At 50.9% G+C, this 13,453-nt stretch overlaps 1 protein-coding gene across 1 annotated transcript in view; it reads left to right on the top strand.

The window, feature by feature from the left end:
- LOC116941717 (CYFIP-related Rac1 interactor B-like) overlaps positions 1-13,453 on the top strand; it is a 35,830-nt gene that overhangs the window by 15,653 nt on the left and 6,724 nt on the right. The window contains exons 2-10 of the mRNA XM_032953065.2: positions 5,734-5,817; positions 6,578-6,699; positions 7,396-7,501; positions 7,952-8,088; positions 8,399-8,476; positions 8,764-8,880; positions 10,436-10,518; positions 11,150-11,276; positions 12,708-12,778. Coding sequence (XP_032808956.1) covers positions 5,742-5,817; positions 6,578-6,699; positions 7,396-7,501; positions 7,952-8,088; positions 8,399-8,476; positions 8,764-8,880; positions 10,436-10,518; positions 11,150-11,276; positions 12,708-12,778 — 917 coding nt within the window. The 5' untranslated portion in view covers positions 5,734-5,741. The remainder of the gene's footprint in view (positions 1-5,733; positions 5,818-6,577; positions 6,700-7,395; positions 7,502-7,951; positions 8,089-8,398; positions 8,477-8,763; positions 8,881-10,435; positions 10,519-11,149; positions 11,277-12,707; positions 12,779-13,453) is intronic.

The raw sequence follows: 13,453 nt of genomic DNA, 5'->3' as shown, positions 1-13,453 counted from the left end.
CCTGTACAGTGCACGCTGTCGTGTCTGCCACAATCTCCGTGGGGGGCGGGGGGCTCAGGTGGCACGCGTGTGCCCCCCGCAGAGAGGCCGTGGAGAGAACCCCCAGTGACGGACAAGACTCTCCAGGGTATATCACCATCACCACCATCACCACCATCACCATTATCTTCACCACCACCATCATCATCACCACATCATCATCGTCATTATTACTAAGATCATTACCAAGATACCTTCATCACCACTACCATCATCATCATCATCACCGCCACTACCATCACCATTCTCATTACCATCATCATCACCACCATTACCATCATCATCACCACCACTACCATCATCATCACCACCACTACCATCATCACCACCACTACCATCATAATCACCACCACTACCATCATAATCACCACCACTACCATCATCACCACCACTACCATCATCACCACCACTAACTACCATCACCACCACTACCATCATCACCACCACTAACTACCATCACCACCACTACCATCATCACCACTACTACCATCACCACCACTACCATCATCAACACCACTACCATCATCACCACCACTAACTACCATCACCACCACTACCATCACCACCACTACCATCATCATCTTCTCTAGCTCGCCGTTCCTCCCGACATCACCCTCCCCGTAATGCTCGTGCATAATGATATGCTAATTATATGCTAATGAGGTGCTAATTGGGCACGTAAACGCGGTTGTGTAACAGAGAGAGAGAGGCGAGGCGCCTGTCACTCACGGACGCTCACGCGGCCCCCTCACGCTTTATTGTTTGCTGTTTCTTTAACCCAATGGGTTTTACTTGCGCAAAAATAAACCCTATTAACTACCCCATTAGTCACTATCATCATCATCATCATCCTTCCGATCAACCACTACACCATCACAACCAATATTAGCATCATCACCACAATCACCATAAACATAATCATCACCATCACTACCCCATCACCAATATCATCATCACCACCACCACCATCATCACCATCATTATCATCATCTTCACCATCACCCCATCACTACCAATATCTTCACCATCACCCCATCACCACCAATATCATCACTACCCCATCACTGCCAATATCATCATCATCATCACCACCACCATTATCATCATTTTCACCATCACGACCCCATCACCACCGTTATAATCTTCACCATCACTACTCCATCACCACCGTTATAATCTTTACCATCACTACCCCATCACCAATATCATCACCACCACCATCATCACCATCATTATCATCATCTTCACCATCACCCCATCACCACCAATATCTTCACCATCACCCCATCACCACCAATATCATCACCATCACTACCCCATCACTGCCGATATCATCATCATCATCACCACCACCACCACCACCATTATCATCATTTTCACCATCACTACCCCATTACCACCGTTATAATCTTCACCATCACTACTCCATCACCACCGTTATAATCTTTACCATCACTACCCCATCACCAATATCATCACCACCACCATCATCACCATCATTATCATCATCTTCACCATCACCCCATCACCACCAATATCTTCACCATCACCCCATCACCACCAATATCATCACCATCACTACCCCATCACTGCCAATATCATCATCATCATCATAATCACCACCACCACCACCACCATTATCATCATTTTCACCATCACTACCCCATTACCACCGTTATAATCTTCACCATCACTACTCCATCACCACCGTTATAATCTTTACCATCACTACCCCATCACCAATATCATCACCACCACCATCATCACCATCATTATTATCATCTTCACCATCACCCCATCACCACCAACATCATCATCACCATCACTACCCCATCACTGCCAATATCATCATCACCACCATCATTATCATTCTCACCATCACCACCAACATCACCATCACTACCCCATCACTGCCAATATCATCACCACCATTATCATTATCTTCGCCATCACTACCCCATCCCCACCGCCACCATCACGCCGTCTCACGCTGCGTGTCGTCACGTCCCCATGGGGCTGCTGGAAGCCGTCCGGAGGGCTCTCGCCATGTGCACGGGAAAGCCCGCACATCCACAAACTGCCCGCACACCCACGCACACAAAAGACAAAGCTCCTCCTGTAGCCTTAACAGACTGTTGGGGGCAAGTGCTGTTAGCGAGCAGCACCTATGAAGGCTGCCACTGTGGCACACGAGGGGGTGGGTGGTCAATACCACGTCCGGCAACCTTTGTTTCCCCACCGCATATGTTTACCCACCGCACCAGGTACTCATTTGAGGCCGAGTCGACCTAGGGGAGGCCCAAGAGCGGTTCAGATATTCAGACATTGTTATTGGTTATAAGCGAGATTGGAACCGGTTTTGTATCACAGTGCGTTAACCACTGCGCCACCACTCCCCACAGATACACGTACAGGTGCACGCGCGCACACCGAGATTAGGCACAGGACCGGTTCAGAAATTCGCCACTGTAATTGGTCGTGAGTGGGAATGGAACTCGGGTTGTTAGTTTCACAGTGCAGTGCACTAACCACTATCGCTCCCCACACTCACGCACATCGGGGCATACACCAGGATACACCACAGTGGTGGTGACATCACCACAGCGGCTTGTGATCGGCTAGGTGCACCTTGAGGCCACATAAAGTGTAGAAGGCTCGCTGACAGGTCACGGAACAGACTCAGGTGTTTTGGCTTGACTGAGACAGCTAGCAGATGCACCACCTGTGCCCTCTACTGTGCCAAAAAAGGGCAGATCACCTTCATGCGAGGTTCGCAGTTCCATCACTGTAATGTATAGTCCAACAGATATTCTTGCCGGGACCTGGCATGCATCCATGATATTGGTTTAACTTATGTTTGTGATTACAAGCCCATGGGTTGTACAGAAGTCTAGCAGCCTCCTACCATTGTCATTGAGCTGATATGGCCCATGCCTTACAAGCAATCCAACCCAGGTGCATCCACCAAGACCCACTCGGGCATTAAAGTCACCCAACAAGATAACTCTATTGCATAGGGCCGCTTTACCCGGGACCTCGGTCAGGACGTGATAGAAGGCATCTGACTCATCAGCTCTTGACTGCATCCCCCAACTGATGTTCATCTTCAGTGGAAGCGTAAAACACCAGCACGAATCTTCCTTGCCTCATTTATGGGGAGGGGAGGCAACAAGAGCCAGGATCTAGCAGCTTCGCACACCTCGCCGCCACATTACAACACCACCTCCATTATTTTGTTCAAAAGAAGAGCCACTCCTTGTTGTTTGGCAGTTTCCAACCCCGAGTGAAGGACTGTCCACCCCTCATGTTGACCGTTGCCAGAACCATTCCCTCGGACTTCCTATATTCCACAGAAGTTCAGACGGTACCGGCCCAGCTCCCGACAACAGGAAAGGCAACCTCTCCTCCACAATGTGTGTTTGAACATTCCACGTGGCCAATCGCAGTAGGATTTTGTGGTTGGTTGGAAGACGTCATAATGCCTGCCCAGCTGGGGCCTTCAGCACGAGCCTTTTTGGGTGTTCTTTTCGTGGCTTTTGGGTCGTATAATTGAAAGCGGAGGGCTTACCGGTGATTGTGAGTGCAATTTCCATGAACGGCGCTTTATAAAACGAAACATTACACTATTTGCCACGCGCATTACACTGCACACTACTTTACATCACACGCTCGTGTACTCCATAAATGCTACACACTAAAGCAGGGGTCGGCAACCAGAATAACAATGAGCCATTTCTTTTCGTATTCGGTAAAAAAACACCTCAATATTTCAAGAGCCACAATGCACTGTGGGGTGATTTCTAGGTGGTGGCTTCTTAATAAGCGACGTCACGAAGCAGCAGTCTTTAAAGAGCCGCATGCGGTTCTGGAGCCTCAGGTTGCCAACCCCTACACCAACGGGTACATTGTGCCACGCACTAAATGCAAACTAATTACACGTACACACACAGAGACAAAGGTCCCCCATAAAAAAGTGTCATTAGCGAGTGACACCTATGAAGGGGCAGCATGGCACACAAAGGGGTGGGTGGCCAGCAACCATGCCTGACCGCCTTTGTCTCCCCATTGGCGATGATTAGACACCGCACCAGGTACTCATTTGAGGTTGAGTCGACCGAGGGGAGGCCCAGGATCAGTTCAGATAATCGTCACTGGGTGTTGGTGGCCGTGAGCTGGAATCGAATTCGGGTCGTGGGTTCGTAGCGCAGGCAGCGCGCTAACCGCTGCACGACCGCTTCCCACACTCGCGCACACACACACCCGGGCACAGTCATGCGATGAGGACGCGGTCTTGGTCTATTAATGTGGAGTGGAGAGGGGGAAGGAAGGGGGAGAGAGGGGCAGGGGTGCGGGTGATCACGTGACTTGCGAGGAAACACCTGGAGCGCGTGGGCACAGCTCCGGGATGATTGACAGCTGAGTGTGTTTGTGTGCGTGTCTTTGTGTGTACTCTGTGCATTTACATGAATGCATATGTCTGTAAGGGTGTGTCTTTCTACATGTGTGGGGAGCGGTGGCGCAGTGGTTGACAGGCTGCGCTGTGGACCTGGCGACCCAAGTTCGATTCCCGCTCATGTTGCACCATCAACATCAGTGACGATTATCTGAACTGACCCCAGTGGCCTCCCCTCGGTCGACTCTATGTCAGCGTGAGCGTACGAATGTGCGTGTCTCTTTGTACCTGGTGCGGTGTGTAGTAAACATCGCCACTGGGGAGACAAAGGCGGTCGGCAGTGGTGCTGGCCACCCACCCCCTCGTGTGCTGTGCCACCTTCATAGGTGTTCGCTAACAGCATCTGCCCCAACAGTCTGTTAAGGCTATACGGGTGATCTTTGTCTTCGTGTGCAGTGGGGTTTTCCCACAGCGCTACAAACGTGGCCAACCGGGTTCAACTCCGGTTGACGCTTTACAATGGAATTTTTTTATCGGAACATCGTCCTGGGCCTCTCTCCTAGGTTGACTCAGCCCGAAACGTGTACCCCCAGTGTGGTGTGTAAGCATCAATCACTACTGGGGAGACGAAGGCGGCCGGACGTGGTACTGGTTATACTACACATCACCCCCCTACCCCACCTCTTGCATCGTGCCAGCCTTCATAGGTTCTCGCAAACAGCGCTTGATGTAGGTAATTGATTAGTGACGGTGTAGTGAGATGATGGTGATTGTGGTGGTATAGTGAAGGTAATATGATGGTGTTTTAATGGTGTCGTGTTCTGATGGTGGGTATTGTGATGGTGGAGCGATGGTGTGGTGGCGACGTATGTACGTTGAGCTTCTTTCGCACCGTACGTAGCCAACCGCACTAATCTGAGATGTGATGGTGTTGTGTGCTGATGTTTGCAGTGGTGGTTCGTGAAACTTTCCTTCGCGAAGCGGGGAGGGGGTGGAGGGAGGGGGATCCAAGCTCTTTCAACAGGGCCTCACGGCATGAACGAAATTAAAACATTCAATGTATTTGTCTCGGGCAAATATCAATAAAATATAAATGTCTCGGGGGTCTCAAGGGGGGCAGGGCATCTTACCCATCGCCTCCCCCCCACCGAATCCGCCACTGCTGATGGTGCAGTGATTGTTTTGATGGTGGTAATGTTGTGATGGTTGTGTGGTGATAATGATGGTGTGGCGGTGGCGATTGTGTGGCGATGGTGATGTGGTGGTGGGAATGGTGATAGTCATGGTGATGATGTCTCCAGGTTCCATCATGGGGAATCTACTCAAGGTTCTCAACAGCCCCGACTTGGAGCACGAAGGGCCCAACTTCTTCCTGGACTTTGAGAGTGAGAGAGGGACACACGGGGGCACGTGGATAGAGGGGCACTGGGTCAAGTGAGGACAAACATGGACACACAGAGACACACGGACACACGAAGACACAGGGACGCACAGGAACACACAGAGACATGTGGATATACAGGAGCAAATGCATGGGGAACACGTGGAGACCAGGGACAGATGCTTATACAGAGACACCAAGGACAGATGGTTATACAGAGACACACGGGGACACACTGGGACATACAGACACACGGGGACATACAGACACGGGGACATGGGTACAGACACCGGGGCAAACAGGCACATGGGTACACAGACATACACGGGGACACGTGGGCACATGGTAACACACAGAAACACACGGGAACATGGGGACACTTGGGGATATGGGGGGGGGGGGGGGACAGGACACACGGGGGGCATAAGGTGTGTTGTGTGGTACAGTGTGTTGTGATGTCGTCTGGTGGGTGTGCGCGTTTCTGCTTGGAGCGGTGTGGTGTGCTGTGCGGTGTTGTGCGACTGGTTGCTGCTGTGTTAATATGTGCCATGCGGTTGTTGCTGTGCCTGTTGGTGTGGTATGTTGTATCTGATGAGTGGTTGTGGTGCAGTGTGCAGTGAGGGTGGTGTGGTGTGCGGTGTATGTCGTGTACAGCCGTGCGAGGTGTTTTGTGTGTGGTGCATGGTGCGTGGAGTGCGGGGTTCCCTGTGGACCCTGCAGTGAGGAAAGCGGTGTGCGGTGGTGTGCGGTGGTGTGCTGCGTAGACGCGGAGCCGAGCGAGGCGGAGCGCGACGTGTGGGAGGAGGTGAACGCCGTTCTCTCGGTGGCCGAGACGCTGCTGTCCGAGCTCAGGGACTACCCGGGCGCGGGGAGCGAGATACGGGAGGTGTGCCCCCCCCCCCCCCCGCAGACCCCGACAGAGACTCCTGCACGGTTTAACACGCAGGAGGCTTTTGCCACCAATATTATTAATAATAATGTTTTTTTGGGTTAGATCGCGTAAGTATAAGTGTGTCATAACCCTCCACCACCCGACACAGCCAGCAAGGTTTGTGACGTTAATCGCCCCATGATGCTGGTTGATGTAATTAGCAGCGAAACGTCACGGCGCTCACATTGTAAATGTTGTGGATTTACTTTTCAACACACCGGTGGGTTGAAGTAGTAAACTCATTGGTGCATTGTTTACGTAACAAACCTTATTGGCTGTGTCGGGTGGTGGAGGGTTATGACACATGTATACTTACGTGAGCTAACCCAAACAGCTTTATTATGGACCCCTACACAGAACCGCACACACACACACACCGCTACACAGACTCAGATACAGAACTCTATACACACCTGCAGAGAGCTCTATACAGAACCCTACACACCCCTACAGAGACCCTACATGCATACCCATGGACCCCACAGATCCAACAGATCCCCATGTATCCCCGCGTCTCAATATCCTTCCCAATATGGGTACCAGTGTATCCCCACATATTTGTGTCTTCTCGTGGCTCGCCATATCCTCAAGCCCCCCCCCCCCATGTCCCCCCCACGCCCCTCTCGCCCCTCTCGCGTCTCCCTCCCCCAGGCGATCTCCCACCCGGAGGACGAGGCAGCGCAGGGCCGCGTCTGGGCGGCCGTGTGTCCCCTCGTCTCCAAACTCAAGGGCTTCTACGAGTTCTCCGTGCAGCTCGGTGAGACGACGCCACGGGGAGATGACAACGGGGGAGACACGCGGAGAGAGTGGGACATGGGGAGAGACAGGGAAACAGGGAGACACGAGAAGATGCGGGGAGAGTGGGACACGGGGAGAGAGTGAGACACGGAGAGACATGGGGGGAGAGCGATGCACAAAGAGACATGGGAAAACACAATGAGACACGTGAAGAAACGGGAAGACGTAGAGAAACACGGAGGGAGAGTAAGACACGGGGAGACATGGGGGGGGGGGGGGAGAGTGAGACACAGGGACACGGGAAGACAGAGAGGAGGCGCAAGAAGACGGGGAGAGACATGGACAGACGCGGGGAGTCGAATTTAGAGTGATTGTTATAGGCGACGTGTGGGGTGGCGTGGTTGGGGAGGTCCCATGCCCCCCTCTCCCCCCTAACGTGAGTTCCTCCCCCTCCCCGGCTGCCCCCCAGAGCGGGCCATGGTGCGGCTGCTGGAAGTGCTCACGGCTCCCCCCTGCACCCCCGTGCAGCACCTGGAGCGGGAGCAGGCGCTCGCCAAGCAGTTCGCTCAGATCCTGCACTTCACCCTGCAGTTCGATGAACTCAAGGTAACCGCGTTTACCACGGGTCGCAGTTTACCACGGGGTTGCAGTTTACCATGGATCGCAGTTTACCATAGTTCACCGTTCACCATTGTTCAGAGTGTACCGTGGTGTGTACCGTAGAGTCCCACGTGTGCAGGTTATCTACAGTGTTGTGTGTAGGGTGTGTATCACGATGTATGGTGTGTACCATGGTGTGTGTACCGTGGGGTATAGGGTGTGTAGCGTGATGTGTGGTGTATAGGGTGTGCACCGCGGTATGTGGATTGTACCGTGGTGTGTACTGTGGTGTTGTACCATGGGGTGTGCTCTGCAGATGACAAACCCGTCCGTTCAGAACGACTTCAGCTTCTACCGCCGAACCCTGAGTCGCATGCGCATGACCAACAGTAACGTGAGTACGGCACATACCACCCTCGCCCGCTTGTACCACCCTCGCCACACCATACCCACGCGTACCACTCTACTCACCTGTACCATCCTACCCACGCGTACCACCCTACACACGATATCCACGCGTACCACCCTACACACGATATCCACACGTACCACCATTGCCCTGCCATACCCACGTGTACCACTTGGCTGAAACGTACCACTCTATCCACGCGTACCACCCTTATCCCACCCTACCCACGCTGTACCCCCCTGCCCACCCTACCCACGCATGCCCTGCGCTAGGCTGGCACGGAGGCGGAGGTGAGCAATGAGATGGCGAACAGAATGTCGCTCTTCTATGCCGAGTCGACGCCCATGCTCAAGACGCTGAGCAACGCCACCACCAGATTCGTCTCAGAGGTACGGCACGGGACCGTGTGGTGGCACTCGTGGTGGTGGTGGTGGTGATTTTCGTTGTGTTGATGTTCATAATTGTGGTGGTGGTTATAATGATAGTGATGGTGTTAATGACAGTGGTGATTGTTGGTGGAAGTGTTGGTTTTGTTGATGATGGTAGTTATGCTGGTGATTATGGTTGTTGATGTTTATGATGGTTGTGGTAGTGGTGATGATGGTAGTGCTGATTTTGGTGGTCGTGGTAGTTATGGTGGTGTTGATGGTGGAGGTGCACATGGTAGTGATGATGATGATGGTGATGATGATGGTAATTAGGGTGGTAGTGGTGGTGTTGATGTTGAAGATGATGGTTATCCTGATGATGTTGGTGGTGGTGGTGGCGCCACCCTGTGGTTTAAATTAACCATTTAATTAGTTATTGTACTTGCAAACGTTGTTTAAACGTGTCCACGTATCACACATGACGTTTTAAAACACTTGTTCGTCATACAAAACAATAATGTTGTACACGCTTAGACGTGTACAACAAATTAGCACCACCTATTAGCACGGTGCGAAAGAAGTTCAACGTACTTTGACACAATTTATTGTGTGTGCTTTGATTCAAACAATAGAGATCACAACGAAACTGGATAATTCAATGCCACCGAGCTATTTGTTAACCTTGGAAATGGTGATGCAAATGCAATTAATGATTTTACTATTATATGTACAAGAACACGAGGGAAACAACTCAGCTGCAGGAGCTGAACCTATACAACTGCACTGAACTTCATTGAAACTGCACCCCAGTAAACGTGCCAACGTTGAGCCAACGTTGGCACGTGGTCAGAACCAACGTTGGGCCAACATTGGCCCCAAGGTTCCACGTTCGCTTGGTATTTTTTTCAGTCGTACTTGCACTAAAACGGGAAGTGGAAACGTCGCTATTGTCCATAATTACGGTGGCGCTGCTAGAAAACAGCTCTTGAGAACCTGCAAACAAGCGATTTCTGTTCAGGGCGTCGGTCCCTGCGTGGAAGAGTAGGCCAAAATTCTCCCCCCAGCCACGACCAGGTCTACCTCAACCCCCCTCCTCAACCACTCCCGCCTGTTCTCCAGTCACCAAAACTACACCACCACCACCAACAACCCCACTACTCTTAATGATCTCAACCACTATCATCTCATGCGAAATGTAATAAATGTTGTTATGCGTCTTGCAATAAGGAGCTACTGCGGCAGTTTTCTTCACTCATTTTTCAAGGGGGGGAGGAGGGGGCACTGTCTTAAGACATTGTCAGTGTGAGGGCCGTCACACATTTTAAACCATTGAGGGTTGACAGCAGCAGCAGCACGACGACGATGATGATGATGGTGGGGGTGTTATTCACTCGTTCTGTATTGTCGGGGGCTGCATGAAAGGCCACCAGGGGCCGCCAGTGGCCCGTGGGCCTTGCAATGCAGAACGCTGCTCTACAAAGTGTGTACATTTCTATGCGACGAGATAAGGAATTGCAGGGCTGCGCCTTGGCCTTGTTTGTAATGCACAAATTTGTGGTGGGGGTTGTTGGTGCAGCACGAGTCGGTGGTGCCTCTGGAGAACACGACGGACTGTCTGAGCACCATGGCGAGCCTGTGCAAGGCCATGCTGGACACGCCGTGAGCTCACCACCACCACCACAACAACAACAACAACACACGTACACAACAACACGACAAGAACAATATTAGTACACAACAACACTACACCACAACAATACTAGTACACAACAACACTCCACCACAACAATACTAGTACACAACAACAAAACTACACCACAACAATTCTAGTTCACAACAAGACGAGTACAAAACAACAACACTACACCACACCAATTCTAGTTTACAACAACAACACTACACCACCATGGCAAGCCTGTGCAAGGCAATGCTGGACACGCTGTGAGCGGGTCCACCACCACAATACTAGTAAACAACAACACCACACCACAACAATACTATTAAACAACAACACGGAAACACTACACCACCACTATGAGCTAGGCGCCATGCTGGATACGCCGTGAACTTCCACTTGCTATTGCAACACAACCACTACAAGCAGAACACAACTTAACCACCATAACAACATCACCACAACACCGTCAGACCAGCACAACACAACTTAAACAGCACAACACCACCACAACCACGCCCAACCACAACATAACGCACGGCCAGCGGCTCGTGTAGTAAGCTGGGCAGTGCAGCAAGTAGGTGGTTTCGTGTGGTGGTGGTGGTTCTTCCGCAGGGAGTACCGGTGTCGGTTTGGCAGCGAGGATTCGATGCTCTTCTGCCTGCGTGTCATGGTGGGCCTCATCATCCTCTACGACCACGTCCACCCAGTCGGGGCCTTCGCCAAGACCTCCAAGCTGGACGTGAGTGGAGACGGTTGGGGGGGGGGGGAATGGTCCGAGTCTTCTCCTGTCGTGTGGAAATAGCGACAGGAGATGATGGGTGGTGAGATCGCGTTTAACGAGCCAGTCAAAGAAGATGACATCATCGGATGAGGAGCGACTGTTTGTGTCATCCCGCCGGGAAGAAGAAGAAGTGAAATCTGGGACACTTCAGCTGGAGTGTGAGTGTGCGTGGTGGCCATCGTCGTCTTGCAATCGTCGCGCCTGCGATTAGCACGGCTGGCTGCGTACGCGCGGTGCGAAAGAAGATCAACATACGTGCAACAATATACACGCATCGCCACTCGTGCGTCATCGGATAGAATCCAGGTGGGCCGTGGGAATCCCTGGCTCAGGTTTACAATCACCCACGGCCACCCAGACAGGAGGCTCCTGATCGGCCGTTGGATCTTTAACCGAGGCTCTAGTGTTCCTCTAGAGCAGGGGTGGGCAAATTTTATGACTCGCGGGCCACAATGGGTTCTAAAATTTGACAGAGGGACCGGGCCAGGAACAGATGGATGGAGTGTTTGTGTGAACTAATATAAATGACATGTAAAAATCATTACATGAAAGGATTTGGCCTTTAACAGGTAGTAAAGCATTTATTTGCAAGGCAATTTAACAAATTGAACAATACAAAACATGTCGTGTGACGAGGGGGAGCAAAGCGAAAAAATGAAGGGAGCACCGTATCTAACTTAGCAATGTAAACAAACCCTGAAAATGGTGCTGACGGCCCACAATGCATTGTGAGATCATGTGCCCTTTCGAGCCCTATACACCACACTCCCGGTCAAAGTGCGCCATCTAATGGGGAAATGGGGGCATTAATGGAGAAAGGTAACATTTTATTTAATAATATTTGGACAAGTTCGGCGGGCCGGATTAAAAAGCCCAACGGGCCGTATATGTTCTAGATTTAAAGCTTTCGTGACTGCAAGGATCCATACTCGAGACAGCCTGATCCCTTCACCTGATGAAGGCCGCTTGTGTTGTGGCCGAAACGTCGTGATTTTTGTTGTTTTATTTTACCTATGTGACTTTACCGAATAGAACCAAAGAGTATGGGCCGTATACGGCCCGGGGGCCGTACTTTGCCCATGTCTGCTCTAGAGCGAGGTGCATGTGCTGTACATGTGACCTGCGCTGTATGCCACTGTTTGCTGTGCGTGCTGTCTGTGCTCTACATTCTTATACTGCATGTAACGTGTGCTTTACATGCTGTGCTGTGTGTACTGTGTGGTGTATGTAATGTATGTGCTCTGTGTAAGGTGTGTGCTGTGTGCATTGTGTGTGCTCCGTGTAATGCCTGTACTGTGTGTGCTGTGTGCAATGTGCTCTGTATGTCTGTACTGTGTGTTGTGCTCAATGTAATGCCTGTACTGTGTGTGCTGTGCATGCTGTCCACAGATGAAGGGCTGCATTAAGGTGCTGAAGGAGCAGCCCCAGGCGAGTGTGGAGGGGCTTCTGAACGCACTCAGGTAACAACTCGGGTAACAACGGTGGAGTGGTGGCTCAGTGGTTAGCGCGCTGTGCTTATGAATCCAACAACCTTGTTTTAATTCCTGACCATGGACGTCTGTGGCAAAGGATCAAGGCCGTAGCCATGAAGTAAACATTGGGGGGGACCACATTTTCCAGGGTGTCTGGGGGTCCCAACCCAAAAAAATATTTAATTTTGAATCTCATTTCCTGCCTAAAATATAAAAAAAATTCACTAGCACATGGAATGGACTTTTTTTTTACAATAATGTCTAATAGTGTATTTTATTACATTGCTCTGTTTTTACTTTTTTACCATTTCTTGTTTCATTGTACGTAATGGCAGAGATTAGGGATTAATAAAGTACAACCATAACCACAATCATATAAACAGAAATCTATACATTGATTTATATGAAGACAAGTCCAGATATTGTGGCCAAGGTTTATCAAATTGTTGTTTTTATTTACATAGCATAGCAATTATTTTTTATAGAAATATATTGGGGGGGACATTTCGAGCATATTTGAATGGGTCCCCCCCTATATATAATTACGGCCTTGCGAAGGATATCTGAATTGGTCCCAATCCGCACTGACCACCGTGGTGAGGTATAGTGAAACAACCCCCTTGACCGACACAGGGAGCGAGGTGCATCTATCCTGGAAAGGCC

This window comes from Petromyzon marinus, chromosome 12 (genome assembly GCF_048934315.1).
Source record: "Petromyzon marinus isolate PM22_M1 ecotype Great Lakes invasive population chromosome 12, UKy_Petmar_22M1.pri1.0, whole genome shotgun sequence".
Taxonomy (NCBI): Eukaryota; Metazoa; Chordata; class Hyperoartia; order Petromyzontiformes; family Petromyzontidae; genus Petromyzon; species Petromyzon marinus.
The sequence above is the reverse complement of the archived record's forward strand: the minus strand, read 5'-3'. Positions and strand labels throughout refer to the sequence as shown.